General features: G+C 41.7%; 1 protein-coding gene across 7 annotated transcripts in view; it reads right to left on the reverse strand.

Moving 5' to 3' along the window:
• Nucleotides 1-24,261, reverse strand: part of LOC105490600 (CUGBP Elav-like family member 2) — a 649,919-nt gene that overhangs the window by 408,822 nt on the left and 216,836 nt on the right. For all 7 annotated transcript variants that reach the window (XM_071068824.1, XM_071068806.1, XM_071068808.1 and 4 more), the window contains one exon: nt 6,902-6,937. Coding sequence is in view for 6 of the 7 variants with exons in the window: in XM_071068806.1 (XP_070924907.1) it covers nt 6,902-6,937 (36 nt within the window). In the remaining variant the exon portion in view is untranslated. The remainder of the gene's footprint in view (nt 1-6,901; nt 6,938-24,261) is intronic.

Here is a 24,261-nt window from a genome sequence, read left to right on the forward strand (position 1 = left end):
CAGGGGAACAGAGCAATGCCCAGGGCACCCTGGGACACCTCAACCTGCAGAGGCCAGTCAAGCTGGCAAGGAATAACAGAAGACTGATGAAGAATGGCCAGCAAGAGAGGAGGGAAACCTGGAGGGCTTGATGTCTCTACAATGAAGAGAGCACTTCATGGAGGAGGAAGTCGTCCCTAGGTTGAATGTGGCTGAAGGGCTAAATAAGATCACAGCTAAATGGCCATTGGGTTTACCCAGATGGAGAAGAAGAGCACCTACCTGACATGGATGCCATTCTTTAAGTACTTACAGTCGATTCTCCCCTTACCCTGACTCCTACCTTTCTCCTTGCTGACAGAACACGCCTTCCATTACAAAGGCTGAGAATACCAGAAATCCAATGTCCCCTTCCTAAGGGATCAGGCATGGAAAAGGGATTCCTCCCCTAAAAAATAGTCCCATGGAAGAAGTTGGACGTGGTCCCCATGTGATGGCTGGAGTTGCTGTGAGCATGAGGTGCACGTTGTTAACATGATGAAGATGGCAGATGGTATACCAGGGTGCTGGCTGTAGTCCATTTTGTGCTGTTATAACAGAATCACACAGACTGAGTAATTGACAAAGAACACAGATTCATTTCTCACAGTTCTGGAGGCTGGGAAGTCCAAGCTCAAAGCATCAACATTGGTGTGAGCCTTCTTACGGTGTCCTCACATGGCAGATGGCAGAAGAGCAAGAGAAGACAAACATTGGGTCCTCACGTGGCAGAAGAGTGAGAAAGGGAGTGAATCTGCCCCCACAAGCCCTTTTTACAGTGGCATTGATCCGCTCATGACGTCAGAACCCTCATGACCTCACTACCTCCCATTCAGAACCCTCATGACCTCACCACCTCCCATTCATTCCCACCACCCCAGAGTTACATTGAGGATTAGGCTTTCAGCACATGAATTCTGGGGGACACACTCAGACCAATGAGGCTCTGAATTCTCCCTGGGCCTTCTCTGACCTCTTGAACCACAGCTACAAACTCAACCTGCATTTTTAGCCTGCTATAACTATAGAGTCTTTTCAATGGATTCAACCTGAGAAAAATAATAAAGAAGGACATTGTAAGAGAAAGGTTTGTGCAGCACAGACTATGAGTGGTAGATGCATTAGAAAAGGTGAGGAAGTAGGGGCTGGGGCAGGGAGGAAGAGAGAGCACACCTCACCACCTGCAGCTGTGATTGCAGAGTCTGGGTACTGTGTGATGGTTGGGCACTGGAAGGAGAAAGTTGGGTTGTGAAAAGTATGGAAACCAGTCACTTAAGCCAGTGGGTTTGTTTCATATTGTGAGCCCCGTAGTGAATCTGAAAGAAGAGGGTTTGGAGGGTGGCAAGGTCTGGGGACTCCGTGGGCAATCCCCTGGCCTGTGCTCACCCACTCTGACCCACCCACTCCAGTCCTGCTCAGAAGGTTGGTTCAGAATGCTGTCCTTACTGCCTCTGATCAGAACTAGCCCATCTCGCTGCTGAAATCCTTTGGGTTTTTTTGTTTGCTTTGATGTTTTCCTAGTTCTTTACGGGTTAAACACTTCCCCATAGCACTGGGATGATCGGTACCTTCTTCATGCCGCTGAACCACTTCAGAGAAGAGATGGTGTCCTGTCTGTTTTCTCCCACAACCAAGGTACAGCACGTACTAAGTATATGCTAAGCCTACAACCATGCTTGACATATACTTAGTGCATGCTGTACCTTGGTTGAATTAACGATAGAGGATGAACTATGTCAATACTGAACAGTGCCAGGCATGGGCCCCAGGAGAGCTGGGGGAGCTGCTATTTCTTAGGGATTATAAAGAAGACAGGAAATATCCATCCATCGACTCTAGATGACTCTAGAGGTTGGCCTGGAAGTACCAGCATATTTATCTCCCAATTTCTGAAAGTCTTTCAGAAGATGGCACTGTGTCCTGAGGACAGTGAGAAATAGGAGGTCTTGTTACCTATCAAAGCCCTCCATGTAGAAAGGTGAGCTCTCAGAGATGATCTGAATTCTCTTTGCTTCCACTGTTTCTGCCTATTGCTCCCTGATCTGTCACATCCATGACTGAGAAATATATGGTCAACTGGAGAGGTAAGTCTCGCCCGTCCATTAAACGGAATCTGTTTAGCTCAAATTTCAGATAACAAAGATCTATGACTTAAGACCAGAATTTCAGACGCAAAACGGCAGTATAATGGCTTTTGTCTCTGACAGTCATGCAAACCAGGCAGTTCTGTCTTCCTGGTAGAGGCTCTCAAACAATAATCCTATGGTATACGCCAGTGTTCTAGGTATTGGGGGCTCCCCAATTGCTAAGATTGAATTGTTTCCTAACCCCCTCACAGAAGGCAAAAAAAAAGAGATCAAGTTACTGGATTAATATACAAGGGAAAAGTCTAAATTTTTCTTTTATAACTTTACTTTAACTTTTGGCCCCTGCTTTCACTGGTTTATACTAAAATCTAGTACAAGATGACATCTGATTTATATTCCGAATTATTTTAAGCTTCATTGACGAATACTTCATGGTCCTCAGAGAACATCCTGACTTTTTGGTGTTGCGTATAAGAATCAGCATGTGAATCTCTACTGCAGTACTTAAGATACTTCTATTAAGGTCTGTTATATCCCTTCATTTTCTAAACTGTTTATGCTGAATAACAGTGGACTCTGTTAACAAGGAATTAAAATGCTCCCTTTTTATCAAAAACAGCAGCTCACAGTAAAACAGTAAAACCTCTGTTATATCAACCTCTGTTGATATAAACCTTGTTTATATATTTACTCAGCTATCCAAAATAAAATTTTCTCTCTTTATAGGCATTTATATTGAAATCTCATTCCATTTGAACAAGTTGGGTTTCACCATGATTTAATTAAAACGCATCTACTGAAACGCAACTCCCTTCATCCTAAAAACCAGATCTTGAAAAACATGATTGTAATGGGGAAAACAATTGCTCAGATTGCTAAATTGTCCTTTGCTACAAGCAAAAATAAAAGCAAGGAGTCATTTATAAGATTGAAAATGATTGTTTTCACAGTTCAAGAAATGGTTCCATACATCCCGTTTCCGGGACACTTCAAGATAAAGAGATCGGCATGAATAGTACATGTAGCCAGTTTAAATATTTGTTTTAATCCTGACAAGATCATTGGTTTTAATATTTATAATATAATTACAATGCTTAGTGCATGTTGCTCATATAATCTAATTTTTTTCTGGTGACTTATTACTACCAGGCTTTAATTTCAGCAATGGCAAGAATTCAAAAACACATTTAGGTTATCATTAGTAATGAAAAACAAACCTAGTGCCTGTTCAAGCACCTTGGGCACATATCTCATTTAGACTTCAAAGCATTTTTAACTACCCAGACGCAATCCACTGCTACAGGATGTGCACATTTTCACAGAATATTATCCACCAGTGGCCAGGGTACTTTAAATTAGTACCATGTAAGGTAATGACAGTGGAAATACTCTACCCTTATGCAACCAGTGTAAATGGCCTTTCGGAACATTTCAAGACAGTCATGGCCAATGAAAACCAAACCATAAAACTGCTCTCAAATGCCACCGTCTTCCTTCCCAGCCACATATCACTAGTTAGCCGTTGCCTGAGTTGCAATTTTCCATTTTTCCTAGACGTCACAGAGTAAGCGCACTTTTATGACTAAATGCAGAAAAAACTCAGTGTCATGTTCCACTAATCATTAGCCTACAAACACACAAAATAACTACAGGTGCCTTGTTTTCCACAGCACTGAGGTATTTCGGGGCTAATTTGTACTTTCCTTGTGACAGGCTGAAGAAATCTGAAAAAAGGCTGAAAGCTGAAACAACTGATGGAATTCTACGAGACTGTACAAACAAACAAACACTAGCAAAAGAAACAATCTGGATGCAAGGGAAGGATTCATCATCAAATAATCGCATTATTTCATGTTAATGTGGGGAAGGGAAATACCTATCAATGGCTACATCTCAAACTGCCCCTGGAGAAGTCAAAAGAATACCTGAAGCTATATATTAGAAGCACGATTGCGAAATCACTGATGTATATTTCTCACTCCTTTATTGCCAGGCAGTGCGGTGACTGCAAATTGCAGTTAGAATGGGAATGTTGGCATGTTGTTTATTTTCTACATGACTCGACATTAGAATAACAAAAATTCCTGAAGAAGAATAAGTAGGCTCATTACCAAAATACCACCCACCAAACTTAAGGAGAGAGCAGCTTCTCCCTTGGGTAATAAACCAGCTACAAAAGATCGTTCCTGGGGAATAAACGCATTGCTGCTTGGTATTCAAAATACAGCGCTACTTAATAGAATTCTGGGTGTTGACGGTGATTTCTCAGACATCTGAGTAATTTTCATCTGTGTGATTACAGCACGGAGTGGGTCTCTTCTGACAACACAGAGGTGGTCCACTCCTTAGCTGCTCTACAAAAGTTTGGAAGTCATTCCTCATTCCATTATTTCAGGATTAACTTCCTCAGCACAAACGTGGGTAGACACACAACAGTCTCTCTCCCCACACATGATGGGATACTCAGGTCTTCAGGGTGGACTTTTTCCAGAGTGAAAGCACAAAGACAAACAAACTCGGCAGGGAGACACAGACCAGAACACTCGGACAGTTTTAACCCTGAAAACTGGCACACGATGGAAATGTTTCTTTGGGACGTTATCCAAAGAATGAAGACATACAGTAATTTAAATATTTGGATCACAGTAAACAGTTTTTTTTGGCAATATTAATCATGATCCTATAAGCAAAGATTTTCTTTACATAAAAAAAGCAACCAAATGTGCTTATCTCCGGTAACAGATGGCGACAATTTGTACTTTCCCCTGTTCTCCAGCGCTGTTCATGACAACACTGTGCTCACTCTGCTTTTCGTGTTCTTGAGAGTCTCTCGATTTCTACTTCCAACAGTTTCTAGGCAATATCCTAGGACATATTAGTACATTCACGCATGATTATCGAGTACCTTCAAAAACTAAAGCACGAGACAGGCGCGGGGGCTCACGCCTGTAATCCCATCCATGCTTAGGCTGAATGTCTGAGACTCCCTGAGGCCCCAGTCCCACACACCGCTCTGAATCCATGCAGCCCTTTCCTGCTTCCATCCTTGTTCAGATGGAAGCCTGGGCTCTCCTCTCAGGCTGATCCCGTCTGTGCCCTGGATCCCATGCCCTCTTATCTTCTCAAGGACTCCGCCTCCTTCCCCCGCCTCCTGATGTCTTCTACGCATGTAGATGAGTAAGTTTCTCCTCTCTTTAAGAAACATCCGACCTGGCCGGGCACAGTGGCTCACACCTGTAATCCCAGCCCTTTGGGAGGCTGAGGCAGGCGGATCACCTGAGGTCAGGAGTTCGAGACCAGCTGGCCAACATGGTGAAACTCCATCTCTACTAAAAATACAAAAATTAGCCAGGCGTGGTGGTGCACGCCTGTAATCCCAGCTATTCAGGAGGCTAAGGCAGGAGAATCGCTTGAACCCAGCGGTGGAATTTGCAGTGAGCCAAGATCATGCCACTGTGCTCCAGCCTGGGTGACAGAAGGAGACTCCAGCTAAAACAAACAAACATAAACAAACAAAAAACAAAGAAACACGTGGCTGGGCACAGTGGTTCATGCCTGTAATCCTAGCATTTTGGGAGGCTAAGACAGGTGAATCACCTGAGGTCAGGAGTGAGACCAGCCTGGTCAACATGGCAAAACCCCATCTCTACTAAAAATACAAAAATTAGCCAGGTGCGGTGGCAGTCTCCTGTAATCCCAGCCTCCCAGAAGGCTGAGGCAGGAGAATCGCTTGAACCTGGGAGGCGGGGGTTGCAGTGAATTGAGACTGCACCACTGCACGCCAGCCTGGGTGACAGAGCGAGATTCTGTCTCAAAAAATAACAACAACAACAACAACAATAACAAACAAAGGCATGATCCTTGGTGCTTAGGAGAGATTCTAGATACATGCAATGCCCAGTAAAATACCTCTTAAATTATTGCCCCTTCCTCTCTCCCTCCCTCCCTTTCTTCCTTTCTTCTTCCCTCCCCAGTCTTCCCTCCCCCATCCCCTCTCCTTCCCTTCCTCTCTTCCTTCCTCCTTCCTTTCTTCCTGTCTTCCTAGTCTTATCTCCATCTCCTCTCCTGTCCTCCTTTCCTCCTTCCTTCCTTCTTTTCTCCATTTCTCCCTCCCTTCCATTAAATGCTGGTAATCATCCTTGATGGCTAGTTATCTAGAGCTTGCATTCTGTTAATCATGTTTTATTTAATTATTGACATAAATAACAAAAACATATAAACCACATTAATACATTACATATAAAACACATTGATCAATTACATATTAATTTCTTTCTATGATATATTATTAAGTATTTATTTTGATGACAATGAGAATTCCACCTCACTTATGCCATCAATACTATGATGTGAGCTCTTCAGGGGAAGATCAGGATTCTCTCATAAATCTCTAAGTCCCCGAACACAGTAACAGTAATGAATATATTGAAGAAAAAACCAATTCAATATGTTTTTCGATTGCCAATTCCCGTGAGCATAATAAAGGAAGCAGCATGTTTATGATTTCTATGGCATATCTAGCTCATATATACATCTCCAAATATACCATACGACTTCAAAGGAATGTGAATAATCTCTCTAAGTCATTTATGAACATAAGCCTCATTACTTCTTGGTTACATCATGTATTCGTGACTCATGCATAATTTTTGGCATTTGCATAGTGATGTATGAGGTATCAAAATCTGACACAAGGAAGACAAAATGAGAAGACCTCTTACAGAGGACATGGCACAGTACTTCTCTTTGTGGCTATAAGAAATCAGGCATAGAATAAGCAAAGCCAGCGTGCTCACCTTGGTAGACTCCCAGCTAACTCTGTGGCCGTCTCTCTGCGGGAAGGAGAAAAAGAAGATTAAGCGTGATTCAGTTCATTTTGGTGAATTACAAAAATGTATTTAATCACATAATAAGTATTATGGTACCAGGTAGAAAGAAGATGCCGTACATGCAGGTGGTTAGAAAGTTAAAATCGACTAATTGCATTTCTGGTTAATTCCCATTAATCATTCCAATGGTTACTTTCAATGGAAATTTTATACATGTGCAAAGTATCTGCCTCTTCTTTCTGGTGGTTGAATGCAACTGAGTTCAAAATATTAAAATGTAAAAATGTACAACATCCAAAAGGATAATAGAAGGAGAAACAAATCCCAAACCACCTTGTAGACATTTACATGTTAAACAAAGCACCCACGATCTCTCTCCAAGAATCTCTGAGAAACGTATTCCTTTTGGGATGTTGCTTCATGTTGACCTCTGTCACCCAAAGCTTATGAAGGAACATGGACAGCACAAAATGGAATTCTTTTAGTAGCAAATTGCTGTTTTTCATTTCTTTGTTATAAAGTTCTACCATTGGGGACTGTTGAAGGTAGATACTGTAATTCAAATGGCGCAAAAGAAAAGTCACTAAAGAAAGGCTCTATAGCATATTAATAAAAATGACCAGGGACAAATTTCAGAACTAACTTTGTCCTAATTGCCGTCTCTTGTCTTTCGTTTTCTCTTTTTATTTTCCAGACAGTGTCTCTGTCTGTTGCCCAGGCTGCATTACACTGGTGCGATCTCGGCTCACTGCAACCTCTGCCTCCTGGGTTCCAGCGATTCTCGTGCCTCAGCCTCCTGAGTAGCTGAGATTACAGGTGTGTGCCACCATGTCCAGCTAACTTTTGTATTTTTAGTAGAGATGGAGTTTCTCCATGTTGGCCAGGCTAGTCTTGAGCTCCTGACCTCAAGTGATCTGACAGCCTACCAAAGTGCTGGGATATGAACCACTGCACCCAGCCCATCTCTTGTCTTTCAATCAGAAATGTATTTTTGGAAAGAGAAGGGAACAATGAGTAGAAGGAGGAGATAGAGGCTTTATGTTGATCTCTTTTAAAAGGAGAGAAGGGCTCAACTTTAGACCAAGGGATTAAAGGTGTAATTCTTAGCAACAATGGTGTATAATCTCCTTAGTGTCATATAACCCCTTTAAGAATCTCATGAAAGATACAAACACCTTATATAGAGAAAATAACAATATATACATACACACACACACTGTGGTACACACTTGTAGGTGGTTCATCGGCCTCTTGAATCTAATGTGTCAATCCTGGTTAAGAGCCTCAGCTTTAAATGAACATTTTCTTTTCCTACTGTGTCAATTCAAACAAAGGACTTCCTTCTCAACAAAGGACATTCCCTGACCCTCCCAGCTGTTAGAACTCGCTCTTCCTATTTCCTCCCTGTGAAAATACCTGGGCACTTTGGAGAAGTGGTGGTTCCCACAGAGCCACACTTCCTTAAAAAATGAATAAGTGTAGTTTCTATAAAAATATTATTTCCTAAGTAATCATATAATATTAAACAATCAGATTTTATTGCTATAAAAATTGGCTTTGGGGAGAAAGTTTTCATTCCTTCAGCAAAACCAGAGTTGAAGACATTGTCCACTATGCCACTGAAAGGTCACACACGTTCATCTCTTTGAAGAATTTAGCGTCTACATAAAAAATTTTTCTTTCCAAACAGAATCCGGAATTGTGGATACCCCAGCTAAGAAACACCCCTCCCTTTAGCCTTCCCTTAGGACATTTATTACAATAGAAGTATCTTTTAAATGTTTGTTTTACCCTTTATCTTTCTGTCATTTGACACCAACATATATGCTCAATAAATATTTATTAATCCTATCAGGAATGAATGAACTTTTCTGGCCTCATTGACCTTGGGGGTGAGATTTATGTTTGCAGCTTGATCATAGTAACACTAACAGCACAGAGTTGAGATACAACTTAGTCTAATCTTTTAACTTTTTAGTTTTGCTTTCCAGACTATACATATTTTAATATGATGAGTCCCCTGGTATCTTTTAAAACGATGTTGTTCATATATTATAATAAATCCATTTAAATCACAGTGGAGCAGCATTTCTCAACCTTGACATTATTTTGAGCTAGATAATCTTTTGTTTTGGACATTGCTTTACCTTGGACATTGAGAAATGTTTAATAGCACCCCTGTCATCTACCCACTGATGCTGGTAGTACTGCTCCCCACCCGCCCCACTGTAACTCCCAAACATGTCCTCAGACGATGCTGAATGTCCTCTAGTGACAAAGCTGTCATCAACTGAGACCACCGCAGTAAGGTCAAGCACAGCGGCTTACACCTGTGATCCTAGCACTTTGGGAGGCTGAGGCAGGAGGATGGCTTGAGCCCAGGAGTTTGAGACCAGCCAGGGCAACACAGTGAGACCCTGTCTCTACCAAACATTTTAAAAATTAGCTGGGTATCATGGTGCCTGCTTGTAAACCTAGCTACTTGGGAGGCTGAGGTGGGAGGACTGCTTGAGCCCAGGAGGTCAAGGCTATAGTGAGTCATGATTGTGCCACACCACTCCACTCCATCTGGGCAACAGAGGGACATTCTCTCTTAAAAACAAAACAAAACAAAACAACAATCCACTGCAATAGAAATGTCCACAATTGACCTCTGTTTCAAAAGCTTGCTTGATTGACCAACGTCCTTTACTTGCATAGGAAAACACAGAGGCTGAAGCCTCCTAAGAGCACCTGCTTTGCTTTGGCTCCAGCTGCTTAAGTCTCCACACTTAGCAAGAGTATGTTGTGTTCGTTCCCCAACCCGCTTATGGTACTGGTAATCACTGTAATTTTTAAATTTAATTAAGCATGATGTAAAATTGATGAAATACAAGTGTGGAAAAATTCTTGTTTCCGTAAAAACTAAGTTGGAAACTTTGAAAAGACAAAACATGACAAGTCACTTAAGAAAAACTAATGTTGAATTAGATACAAATGTCTCGAAGTTCTTTTTCCTTTAAAAAAAAAAAAAGAAGAAGAAGGAAACTCCGGTCCGGGTACAGTGGCTCATGACTATAATCCCAGCACTTTGGGAGGCCGAGGCAGGTGGATCACTTGAGGCCAGGAGTCCAAGACCAGCCTGACCAGTATGGTCAAATCCCATCTCTACTAAAAATACAAAAATTAGCCAGGTGTGGTGGCAGGCGCCTGTAATCCCAGCTATTTGGGAGGCTGAGGTAGGAGAATTGCTTGAACCGGGGAGGCAGAGGTTGCAGTAAGCAGTGATCGTGCCACTGCACTCCACTCTGGGCAACAGAGCAAAACTGTGTCTCTAAACAACAACAACAACAACAACAAAAAGAAATTCCAAATAGTGGAGTATGGGTGGATTCATGCACAAAAGACAACGCAGAACTTTATTCAGTGAAGCACACATTCAGAGACAAAGGTGTTGGCCCTACCTTGAAAGCAAAAGACAGACGCGAGGGGAAAGTCATGTTCATCACGTATTAAGTTCCAGCAGGAGAAAACTATGCTTTACACAGTCATGTGCTAAAAACTTACATGAGAGTTACAGATACTACTTGATGTCCGTGATTACTGAAAACCTGATGACTTCATTGGCGCATGTGGCTCCAAGAGTTAACAAGACAAAACAAAGAAAAAACCCCACTGTATTTGTCTGCAGTAATGTAGCTAGGACTCGTCATCCAGTCACCATTCTTTAGATCAGCAAATCGACAAACACTGGAGCTTTTCAGGGGACCGTTTATTTGTTTTTATCTGTTTACTACTGTTAAACAGTCATCTGAATTAGTCACATGTTTTCATGAATTTATACCTTTTGTAAAGAAACCCTCGAGCGAAATAAATTGAGCAGAATATCCCATGCTTCTTCTAGATTATGCTCTGTCATAAGTCAGTTGAGGGGATTTAAAGCAGGTGACGTAAAGACCATGCATTTTTCATTGAACTTTTACAGGCACAATGTCTATTATTAGCATTGCTTCCTAAGTGTAAATCATCTTTATTTGCTGACTAATGTTTATTCATGCAACATATTCATTTGCACTTAATCTACGTTCAGCCCAGGCAATGCTGGATGTTTTGAGAGGCACTAAGATGAAGTTAGATCCTGATCCTTCTTGCCAAGTGTTTACATTCCAGTGAAAGAAACTGTATAAGGTACCAAGTAATGAATACGTTTCATTTTTCTACTATTGAAAACTCCCCTAAGGGCCGGGTGCTGTGGCTTACACCTATAATCCCAGCACTTTGGGAGGCTGAGGTAGGAGGATCGCTTGAAGCCAGGAGTACAAAACCAGTCTAGGCCACACAACAAGACCCCATTCCTACAAACAAACAAACAAAAAACAAAACAGATGAGGTGGGCATGGTAACATGCACCTATAATCTTAGCTACGTTGGAGGCTGAGGTGGGAGAAGTGCTTCAGCCCAGGGGCTCAAGGTTGCAGTGAGCTATGTTCCTTCTACTGCTCTCCAGCCTGGGTGACAGAGCAAGATCTTATGTCAAAAACAACAACAAAAAAGGCAACTCTAAGTCAAAGATCACATCTCATATACAATTTTGAATACTCAGTGCCTAGCACACACCGAACACTCAATAAATATGAGTGTAATAGTCATTTCTACTGGCTGGTAATTCTACTCTCTTAAGTTCATTTTTTAAAAATGCCTGATACAGTTATAGCAGTATTTGGAGTTTCATTGTACTAATTTCCTTTCCTTAGTGATCATTACGAAGATAATCTGATTTCAAGTGAAAAGCAGAACACGAAAAAGTCTTTTATTGATTTATTTATTTTTTAAAGGAAGCTTCACCCTGTCACCCAGGCTGGAGTGTAATGGCGTGATCTTGGCTCACTGCAACCTCCGCCTCCTGGGATCAAGCATTTCTCTTGCCTCAGTCTCCCGAGTAGCTGGGATTACAGGCATGTGCCACCACACTCTGCTAATTTTTTTTTGTATTTTTTCGTAGAGACGCGGTTTCACCATGTTGGTCAGGCTGGTCTCCAACTCTTGACCTGAGGTGATCCACCCACCTCAGCCTCCCAAAGTGCTGGGATGAGAGGTGTGAGCCATCACGCCTGGCCCAGATCACTAAAAATTGAATGAAAACAAGGATGCAAAAAACTACAAAGTGCAATTATATGTTCAGAGGAAAAGAACTGTCTCAGCAGACTGTTCTGCTGAGGTGATGGGAGGTGCTGGTTTTGATAAGTTGTGTATCCTTGGGCAAGTCGTTTTACCCCTTCAGGGTCTCTGTGTCCCAGATGTCAAAGTAACACCACACCATTGTTGGTGTGATCATCAGCCTGAACCAACAGGAAAGCTCTCCGCAAATTTGAAGTTGCAGCATAAATTGAGTTTTATTGAAGGGAAAAATTCCCAGAAAAGATAGCAGACAAGTGTCCCCTGTGTCTGACACAGTTTCGGTAGATTATTTAGCATTCCTTAAAAAAATCGTTTAATTTTAAATATGTAGAGTATTCATCAGTGCATAGCGTGATGCCAGCCTTCATCAGCTGTCTGCAGTAACATTCCCTCGTCATCTCCTGTCCTTCCCCGTTCCTGAACTATGCGAACAGTTCTTTTTTTAGGAAGTGTTGAAGCAAGAGCACACCATCTATTTCTGCGCAGCTGCCAGTTTCCAAAATTAGCTGACAACTGTAAAACAGAAGACATGAGCCCCCATGCTAATTGTGTGTCAGCAAGATAAATATTTTTAAGACCTGGAATGTTTTTCTCCAATGGTATCTTTAATTTTTTCCCCCAAAAGTACAGAGACCTTTTTTTTTTTTTTTTAAAAAAAAAAAGGTAAAATAGATTTTATTTTTATTGTCTGTCCTACAAACGATTTAATGTTCTAGTTGTAGGTGCGAGGTTTTCTTTATTGTAATTAAGAGTGAAAGTATTACAACCAAGCAGATTTTTCCCCTCCTCTCCCTTCCCCTTCCCTTTTTCCTTCCAGCCTCCCTCCCTCCCTCCCTTCCTTCCCTCCCTACCTCCCTCCTTCCTCCCCTCCCTCCCTCCCTCTCTTTCTCTCTTTATCTCCCTCTTTCTCTCCTTCTCTCTTTCTCTCTTTTGTCAGCTTGAGGCAAACAGTGGGCATTTTTAATTTGGATCCATTTTCAAATAAAACATAAACAAGAACTTAGCTTAAAGACATCATTACAGGCTGGGTGCAGTGGCTCACACCTGTAATCACAACACTTTGGTAGCCTGAGGCTGGTGGATCACCTGAGGTCAGGAGTTTGAGACCAGCCTGGCCAACACGGTGAAAAACCCATCTCTACCAAAAATACAAAAATTAGCTGGATGTAGTGGTGCATGCCTGTAATCCCAGCCATTTGGGGGGCTGAGGCAGGAGAGTCGCTTGAACCTGGGAGGCAGAGGTTGCAGTAAGCCAAGATCGCGCCACTGCTCTCCAGCCTGGGCAAAAAGAGCGAGACTCCATCTCCAAAAAAAAAAAAAAAAAAAAAAAAAAAAAAAAAAATATCATTACAAAGGCATATATTAATTCAGGACAGTTAATTTTTTTCTTGTGTGGTAAACCTTAGCACTGGAAAATGCCAAACACCTTAGAGATGAAAGTTTCTTCTCTGTTAAACAAAATCTAAAGACACCGTTCTTTCCCCTCACTCTGATTTTCCCTCCTGTCATTCATCGCTGTTTTCATGCTTTTTGGCCTTTATGTCTTCTCTCCTACTTTTATTCCTTCTCGATTTTCACTCACATGATTAAAACATCAAAATGTATGTGTGTGTGTGTATCTGTATACAAACACAAGTAATTATTCTTACATGGCGACATCTACAATTGCACACATTCATGTAACTGTTCACACTAACCAGAATCTTCTTTAACACAAGCCACTATTCCAGGCCATTTACAGGCATCCACTCACTTAATCCTTATAAAAGCCTCATGAAGTAGTTATTGTCACTAAACCATGGTTAGGACGAGAAAAATGAGACAAAAATGTTATGTAACTTCCCAAGGCCACGCAGGCAATGACAGATAGAGTCAGGATTTGAACACAGCCCAAGCATCCTGGCTCTGGAGCCCATGTTCATTAGGATGTGAACAACAGAGGAGTATGCATAAGCCACAGATACATTATCTATGCCGTATACTCGTGCACCCCTTCTGGCTTCTGCTATAGCAAATGAACCACAGCAACAAAAAAAAAGCCCCATTGGCCAGGTGCAGTGGTGCACGCCTATAATCCCAGCACTTTGGGAGGCCGAGGCAGGCAGATCACGAGGTCAAGAGATCGAGACCCTCCTGGCCAATATGGTGAAACCCCATCTCTACTAAAAATACAAAAATTAGCTCGACATGGTGGTGCACACCTGTAGTCCCAGCTACTTGGGAGGCTGAAGCAGGAGAATCGCTTGAACCCAGGAGGTGGAGGTTGCAGTGAGCTGATATCATGCCACCGCACTCCAGCCTGGCAACAGGGAATCTCAAAAAAAAAAAAAAAAAAAAAAAAAGCCCCATTGTTAGGAACTTCACATTCTAGAAGTGGGAGACAGACAAAAACCAACAGGCAAATGAATATTGATTCCTACATTACATAGTATACGTTACGAAGGATAAAGCAAGGTAGCAGGGTAGAAAGTAAAAGCAGGGGTGGTAGAGGCTGTAATTTTATACAGGGTGGTCCTGGAAGACCTCTCTGATGAGGTGACTCTGTGAATACGTGATTGTATTACATGCAACTGCTTCCATCCCCACCTCCCTTTCTTATGCTCATTGCTTTCTTTTGCACTACTCTCTTTCTTTCTTCTTCTTAAGATTTATGGGGTACCTGCTGTATGAGGCAGGTGATACTAGCTATTGCTGTAATTTAAGAGAAAATATGGGCATCCCATGTTTGTACATTCAAAATGCCTTAAACAGGCTCACCACATCACTTAGAAAACCTTAGGGTTCGACAAGAGATACTTTACATCACTACAGAGGCCAGCCTCTCAGATCTACTCCTGGGTGGAAATGATTGCAATATGAGCCAGCTACATTCGCAGATGTGGTTCTGCTTTCAGAACAGCTTCCCAAGAGCGCTCCTCTAAGTTCCTTCTGCCTAGCCTGTGTTCATAGGAACGAACCTTTCTCTACCTCTCAGTTCCATGATAAAGTCCAGGAGGCGGAGTTTCGCTTTAAATCACTCCATACACTTTTGGGATTTCACTGCCTGGATGGAGGTCCGGACAGGCCCCAGGGCCAGGCTTGCGGAGAGGCGCTGCCCTGGGGAAAACCGGTCTTCCACGCACAAATCCCTTAGTCAACACTCAGGAATGCACTGCGCGGTGCTCGGAACAAGCCACTTCCGTCTGATAGTAGGCAGGTCTGCAGTCTGAGTTGTCAGAGGCATCGCTGCAGTTGAGATTCATTGAATCTAATCACTGACACATACAGCCTCTTCCTGATCATCTTTCATTTTCCCTTGGGGAGTCCTGTTCAGAGTCCTTGCTATGATTTTATGTGGCTCACAATTTACTCGTATTATTTTAGTATTCTTTCTATAAAAGAGCCACAAGTGTGTGCCTTTGTCCCTGCCCTTGTGCTCAAATGCCTTGAAAATCAAACTGCCAAAGGTTTCTCTTAATCACCTCCGCAGAGGAGCCCATCTGGTCCTGGCTGGCGTCTGCAAGGGAAGCCAGTGTGCACATGGCACTGGTGTCCCTTCCATCATTTCGAGATAGCGTGAAGGGCTTCTGTTTGCTTTTCTTTCAGAAATGTGCTCTTCAGACACAGCTTAGAAATCCACCCAAGAAGAGGAGGCCTGTCTTGGACACTCCTAGTAGCATTATGAGGATGTTCCCCATGCAGGCTTGGGTTTGCATGTTAATCATCGTACACTTTATGCTCTGTAATTCTACCACAGTTAAATAACGTGAGCCACTGACTTGGCTGTTAGTAACAATTCCTGCTCATTGAAAGTCACTCATTCAGACTTTAGCAGTTGCAAATGTAACCAGCTCTTGAAGACAGTCTCAGAGCCTAGAAATGTCACATGAAGTTTCATTTACCAACTTGTACTCCCAGAAATGAAAAGCAAAAGTCAAAGCAAAAATCAAAAAAGCAGACAATGCCCATGTGAGATATATACTTGTGTTTCTTTTTCTTTTTTTTTTTTTGAGACAGATTCTCACTCTGTAGCCCAGGCTAGAGTGCAGTGGTGCGATCTCAGCTCACTACAACCTCTGCCTCCCGCGTTCAAGCAATTCGCTTGCCTTGGCCTCCCAGGAAGCTAGCTGAGATTACAAATGCATGCCACCATGCCTGGCTAATTTTTGTATTTTTTAGTGGAGACGGGCTTTCACTATGTTGGCCAGGCTGGTCTCAAACGCATGAACTCAAATTATCTGCCCACCTTGGCCTCTCAAAGTGTTGGGATTACAGGCATGAACCACTGCACTGGCCTGTGTTTCTTTAAAGCTTTGTGAACAAAATGATACCTCTCCAAAACAAACCAAAAAAAGTGTATTTTTTTCAAGTCCTATGCTTGTACAAGTGGGAGAAGATCAGTTTATTAAAGAACTCTGCAGTTAATATTGCTGAATTATCATGCTCTAAACTGCACTGCAATTCATACATGGCTTCTTAAGGAAAAACACACCAAAATAATTATTAATCAAAAGTAAAAATTTTATATAAGTTTGTTTAAAAGGATGCCTATTTTACAATAATGCCTAATTATTTTCTATTAGTTCCCAGGGGCATAATATCACTAATAAGTCCCCTTAATTAGAGAAAATCTTCTCTACTCTTGATAATTTCTGGATCAAAGAGGGATCTGCAAATACCAGCCTGAATTGTGATGTTTGACTAATGGCCTAATCCATCAACCAACAAGTATTGGTATTGAATTCATTAGCATTTATTCATTTGTTCAACACACATTTCTGTACCTCCTACTGTGTGTCCATCTCTACATGCTGGAAATTAGACAGGAAACTTTATAAACACGAGCCCCCTCTTTCATGAGGCTGTCTGTCTCCTGGGGAAAACACGGCCACAAATACTTACACAAATGAATACATAATGATAAGTCATGGGAGGAGATTTTATCTACCTCATCCCTTTTGGGGAGGGAAGAAAGGGAGTTTTTGCTGAAACAAATATCAGGGGACTTCATTCACCTAACAGCCAATGCCAATATTGGTGACTGAAAAAGGAGATAACATGGACAAGAGGAAGAAGATTTTTGTCTCAGAGATACTCCTTCTGTTTCTGAGAATGGAAAATGCCAAAGCCACGGCCTTCAAAGAGGAGTCTGTGTGAGAGCTACCAGGGCAGAAGGAACACGGGAGGTTCTGGTGGAGAGAGAAACCAGGGAGAAGAACAAGCAGCTCTCTGATAGCCACAGAAAGACTCCATCCAGGATGAAGTGGTTTGATGGATACGATGAAGAGATAAGCTACCCTAGCCCCTGGATTTCTGCTGCCTGTGATGAAGTAGGGGCCACATTATTTCCTCCTACCAGGTACTATGAAGACTTTGAGGGACACAAGCCATTTCTAACGACACAGCCTCTCTTGCCTCCCCCAGATACCCTGAAGTAAGGAACAGATTTGCTCCCATTTAGGGAGCAGTGTGGCTGCAGTGACCTTGGTCAAAAGCACAGCCCCTCAGAGGACCTCCCTCTCCCTGGGCCTACCTCCAACCTGCAGTCAGAACATGGGGCTCCCCTCAGTTAAATGCATTATTTTTCTCTTTAAAAAATGCACCAGTGGCGAGGCATGGTGGTTCTTGCCTGTAATTATAGCACTTTGGGAGGCTGAGGCAGGAGAATCAACCGAATCCGGGAGGTGGAGGGTGAAGTGAGCCAAGATGGCGCCACTGCACTCCAGCCTGGGTGACAGACCGAGACTCCATCTCAAAAAAAAAAAAAAAAAAAAAAAAAAGTACCCGCAATTGCATCAAAGCTATCTCTGGCTATGAGGTTGAAAACTCTTAGCAGCCACTTATGGAAATAGCAAAGAAATAAAGGTTGTTCTGATATGATTTGAAAGAATCTTTTTGTTGTTGTTGTTAATGTTGGTTTTTATTTTTTAATTTTCTGAACAATGGCTATGAACACATAATAAAATGCTTCTTTCTCCTGAAGCTAAAGAACCTATTTCCTTTCTCCAACAGTGTATTTATTTATGTTTAAAAATATCCCCTCATACAGTCTTTGACAAGGATCAGGGTAGTGTTATCAGTCCTCATTTTGCAAAGTAGCAAAGTGAGGTTCCCTGAGGGTCACAAGGCAACTCCAGAGCCAAACATCCACCCTCTGACTGTATGGGCAGGCTGGGCAGCAGCAGTATGGGCAGAAACAGAACTTGATTTGAGTCCTGAGCATAAAGGAGAGAGAGCGAGACGAACATTTTTCCATTCATGGGGCATTTTACCCATTTGAAGTAACACTACTCTGAGAGCTTTCTGCAGAGGGGTAGCTCATGCTATTTTAGACCCTTCAAATTTTCCAGGTTGCTTCTTGGACCATGCTGGGCAAATTAAATGTGGTATTCATCCTTACCTCTGAAAATGCAAATCTGGGTATTCAATGTATTCAACCATGATGGGGTCATGTCCAAATCTCTCATTTTAACAATCTCCAATATATCTTTTCTCTGTAGCAATGGGAATTTTGAACCAACCCCAGATGAAATTTACAACCTTCAATACATTCACAGATGACAATTATATCTCTATAATCACTAAAAAAATTAAAATAAAACCAACAGAAGTGGAATCAACAGTAAAAGAGCTAAATTATAGATAACAGAATATTCATAAAACGATACCTCATCTCATGAGTGTGGGTGCACTGCCTGCATGCCAGGATTTCTTTAGCCATGGGTGATATTCAGCATATTGCAATTGAGTGCAATTACAGTTAGCTATAATTAAGAACAATTACAGCTTTTATTTCTCTACTTGTTCTTTAAAAGCACATTTGTAATAAAACTTTTTTTAAAAGGTGAAGAATATAATTATACATCCTTATAACGTCTCAAATAATTAGTTTGACTAAAGTTTCTTCTGGAACAATTTTCATTTTAACTGTCAAATCTGCCATTTATAGTCAATGAAACATACTTAAAAAAATTCCATCATTAACCTTTTTCACCCCATATAGCTGTATATGAATTATCGGTACAAATTAAAGGTTTCGGTATTTAAATCTCTAGGGCCTGCTGCAAGCTGTATGAATTTTTTCCCTTCTAGTTATGTGTGTGCATGCATGCGTGTGTGTGTGTGTGTGTGTGTGTGTGTGTATGTATGTGTGTCTTTGAACAAAAAGGAAATGCTATATTTGTAGAGTATGTTTTCTTGATCAAGATTTTGGGAAAAGATTTCTTATGTTAGAAAGATGTGTTCTCGTGGCTCACGCCTGTAATCCCAGCACTTTGGGAGGCTGAGGAGGGTGGATCACAAGGTCAAGAAATCTAGACTATCCTGGCCAACATGGTGAAATCCCATCTCTACTAAAAATACAAAAATTAGCTGGGTATGGTGTCATGTGCCTGTAGTCCCAGCTACTCAGAAGGCTGAGGCAGGAGAATCACCTGAACCCGGGAGGCGGAGGTTGCAGTGAGCCGAGATTGCGCCACTGCACTCCAGCCTGACGACAGAGCGAGACTCCATCTCAAAAAAAAAAAAAAAAAAAAAAAAAAAAAAAAGAAAAAAGGAAAAAGAAAGGTATGTTCTGGTATGTTCTCTGCTTTGCCTATTACAAAACACTCTCCCCTCTTTGTTTATTTACTGTATATTTTTATAGCATCAAAACTAAGAAGTCCCTGGATTGTGACAGGTCTGCTTCTCAGTTTAGTAATTTATGGAGCACATGGTCAATATCAGCTTACTTAGGACTAGTGAAACGCTACCTTCTCATAATCTAGATTCGGACTCAATGCTACTTCATTCCTGCTTGTCTCCTGTGCCGGACTGTAGATTCCACGAGGGCAGCAGCTTGGGTGCTTTTGTAACATCTCCATCATGAACACTTAGGACAGTGAGTGGCTGGTGCAAAGTGCTGGGTAAATTGAACACACTGCATTAGCAAAGATGGCTTTTTTTCAGGTCTTTCCCAGTTATGTTGGGGATAATTAAAAATTTTATCACCTGAACGACTTTGAAGATAGAAGAAAATTAGGTAGTACAACTCTGGAAATTAAGAATATTTTCACCATATATCCTGTTGAATTAGCAGACCTGGGAAATAAATGGTGAGACAGCCTACGCATGTTGGGAATGAGGAGTTGGGACAGATCATCTTTTAAGATCTTTTACAACTTTCATCTTTTTTTTGAGACAGTCTGGCTCTATCGCCCAGGCTGGAGTGCAGCAGCACCATCTGAGCTCACTGCAACTTCCGCCTCTTGAGTTGAAGCAATTCTCCTGCCTCAGGCGCCCCAATAGCTGGGCCTACAGGTGCATGCCACCACACCCAGCTAAGTCTTTTTTTTCTCTTTTTTTAGTAGGGATGGGGTTTCGCCATGTTGGCAAGGCTGGTCTCGAACTCCTGGCCTCAAGTGATCCTCCCATGTTGGCCTCCCTAAGTGCTGGGATTACGGGCGTGAGCCACCATGCCCAGCCTCAAATTTTAGATTACTAGTAATTTATCAAACTTAGACCAAACTCTAATGGCAATTTAACATAAAGTTAAAATGGGTATGTGTAATTGTGTGGCAGTGAATAAATAGTAATTTCATTCCTAGGAAAGATAATGAGTGACAAAGATACGAATATACCAAAAACAAAAAGCTGTTACTAAAAATACCCTCAATATTCAAAATACTGAAATTACTGGATATACTTTATTTTGTAAACTTTACCATTTATTCCGTAACAGCCACCAATTATTACATACTATGTTTTAATCATTTTACTTAGCACTTCACATACATTCCATAGGTCGACAACACTGTTAGTTATTAATTGTCATGTCCATTCTTCAGATACAGAAACTTGAGGCTCAGAGAAGTCAAATCAGTTTGAACCCAGGCCTGTCCAAGTCTAATGTGAACAGTTAAAACAAGTAAACAAAACAAAACATAGCTAATCATGATCAAGACACATCCAAACAGGATGATAATCTGGGTGGTTCCTTATCTGAAGGCTGAAATGAGAGAAACAGGGATCTAAGAAAACAGTCCCACTCCCCAATTTTACTTATTGATCCTGAAGTGTTTTTCCAACTGCCTCTCAGGAACTGATACTTTCTATGACAAAGGTGTATATATACATATTAGAAGTTTTGAAAGCAGTTATGAGGTAAAATGGTATTTATCAAGGGTATGGGGGTAAAACTGTATTTCTTAGGAGTATGGGGTTAAAGTTCAGTTTAAACCCTTCCCAAGTGTACCAAAGGCAGGTGCATGGACATTAATCACAGCGATGTCTGCAACAGAAACAACCTAAATGCCCACGAATAAGCACATGGCTACGTAAACTGTGCTATGGATGTTGTGTGCAATCTAGGGAGTGGTTAGAAAGAATGAGGTGGACTTCTATATTCTAATATAGAGCAGGTTGGACACAGTGGCTCATACCCATAATCCCAACACTTTGGGAGGCTGAGGTGGGAGGATGGCTTGAGGCCAGGAGTTCATGACCAGCCCGGGCAACATATTGAGACTCTGTCTTTACAAAAAATAAAAATAAAAATATTATCCAGGCATGGTGACACATGCCGGTAGTCCCAGCTACTTGGGAGGTAGAGGATTGCTTAAGCCCAGGAGATGCAGGCTTCAGGGAGCTATGATCACACCACTGCACTCTAGCCTGGGTGACAGTAGGGGACTCTGTCTCTAAACAAAAATAATTAAAATAGATAGAATTACAAGGCATGTTGATTGACAGAAATAATAAGATACAGAATAATATGGTTCAGTTTAAGGATGTTTGTGTTTAAAAATAAAAGACACAGATGAATAAAATATTCCATGGGTACATTTAAGTCTGGACATGGATGGCAACGGTCCTGGAAGGGAACACAGCAGCGTGATCCATGGTGGACTCTGTAGAAAGGAGACGGCAGGTGGCTGGCACAGAGTGCTGGGTGCCTCCTATCCCAGGCACTAGCACCAGGGACACCCTTAACTCACCACACCCATAGCCAGGCCAGGTCCAGCCACATCAGTGAGTCTTTTATGCTATTCAGGCATGCATGACCTGGGGATCAGCTGGCTTCCCCAATGACTGCATGTGGGCCTCCTGTCCTCTAGGGGCACTACAGAAAAGCCTGAGGTCCCTGTGCAGGTGACTCTGCATCATTCCTAAGCACAGCTGCACTCCACTATGCCTGACGCCCTTCACTCACCACCAGCAGGAAATGGGGGTTTAGTATAGGGTGGATACTCAGCACCATGGAGGCCCTTCTGAAAACAAGGGCAGTTTATAAAACTCATTTCACTTGGTCAGGTTGGCCTAATAGCATGTAGTTAGATTCCTGAAATACGTACAGTCAGTGTTTACACATTGACTCATCTTTAGACTCCCTATAGAAGCTTTCTTACTTCAAGTGGCCCTTTTGGACTCTTTTTGTAAGAAATGTAATCCATTTCTTCTTTATCTGTTTTATACATTTGTATTTTCATCAATTGGGTTTACTTGTTGGAAAGTTCCATCATTAATAGAATTCTCCACAGTGAGGGGTAAGTAGAAAGTAAGAAGGTATGTGTACTAACAAAAACTCAGTCCTAGATGACAAATGTGGCTGAGTTGTATATAGCCATCACCGTTTTCATCTGACATCTGGGAGCGGATAGGTCAGATTTTTCTGGGATGGTGGGCTGGTAGAACCCTCATGTCCCACAGATATCGCAGGGACATTATACAAAATAAATGGAAATGGAATAATGTGAGCCAATATTCCGGTGGAACATGTCACTTAGCTGATATGCATAGTCAGGGCCAGTCTTACTGAGATTAGGAAATGGTATTGAGGAGCTCCAAAGAAATCTCACTTTCCTCTCACTAACTTAAGCTCCTAGACCAGTTCTCTGATAGCTGAAATTTCTCTTCTTCCGCATTCTCTCCTTTCTTTCTTCCTCTTTCCTCTCCTTTCTCCCTCCCTTCTTCTCCTTATCTTCCCTCTCTCCCTTCCTTCCTTCTTCCCTCCTTCTCTCCCTCTTCTCCCTCCCTACCTCTTTTCCCTCCCTCCCTTCTTCCCTCTCTCTCCTGTCCATATTCGCTTCCTCTTCTTCTTTCCTCTCCTCCCTCCCTTTCTTTCTCTCTCTCTCCTCTCCATCTTCCCTTCCTCTCCTTCCTTCCTCACTTCCTCTCTTCCCCTCGTCACCCTCCCTCTTTTCCTGAGCTTTACTAAGGTATAACTGACAGATGATCAACTACACCCACTTAAAGTACAGGATTTCATAAATTTACACCCGTGAAGCTATTGCCATAACCAACATAGTAAACACACCTAACAACTCCAAAGGTTTCCTTCTGTCCCTTTGTAATCCTTTCCTCCCATCCCTTCCCTGTCCCCAGGTAATCACTGATCTGCCTTCCTTCACTGTAAGTTTCCATTTCCGGGAATTGTGTATAAATAGAATCCTATGGTACGTACCCATTTTTTGGCCTGGCTTCTTTTACTCAGCACAATTATTACAGGATTCATGCATGGTGTTGCCTGTATAAATAGCTCATTACCTTTCATTGCTGAGTAGCATTCAATTGTATGAGTAGACCATGGGGCTTATGTGTCGATATTTTTCTTGAGGAACGTATGGGTTGTTTCCATTTTGTTGACTCTTACAAACAGAGTTGCTATGAACATTCATGTATACATCTATCAAAACTGTATTATTTCCTTGCTTTTGAGTAAACATCTAGGAGTAGAATAGCTGTATCAAATGATAGATGTGTATTTAACTTTTTAGGAAACAGCTAAACTGTTTTCTAAAGCAAAGGTGAGAGTGTACTATTTTACATTCCTACCAGCAGTGTGTGAGAGTATATGAGAATTCTAGTACTTCTGCTCTCACTATGACTTGGTATTTTTAATTTTAGTCATTCAAAACTGTGGATAGTGGTAGCTCACTGTACATTTAATCTACATTTTACTAATAACTAATGATGTTGAGAATCTTTGTGTGTGCTTATTTGACATTTGTGTATCTTCTTTGGTGAAACGCCTATTCAAATCTTTTGCCCAATTACAAAAAAAATGGGTTGCTTGTTTTCTTATTGTTGAATTGTCAGGGATTCTTTATAGTTGAAAGTATTCTTTATACATTGAAAGTAATGGCAAAAACCCTTACACATATAGTTGAAAGGATTCTTTATACATTGAAAGTAAAGGCAAAAACTGCAATTAT

Source organism: Macaca nemestrina, chromosome 9 (assembly GCF_043159975.1).
Source record: "Macaca nemestrina isolate mMacNem1 chromosome 9, mMacNem.hap1, whole genome shotgun sequence".
In the NCBI taxonomy this organism is placed as follows: Eukaryota; Metazoa; Chordata; class Mammalia; order Primates; family Cercopithecidae; genus Macaca; species Macaca nemestrina.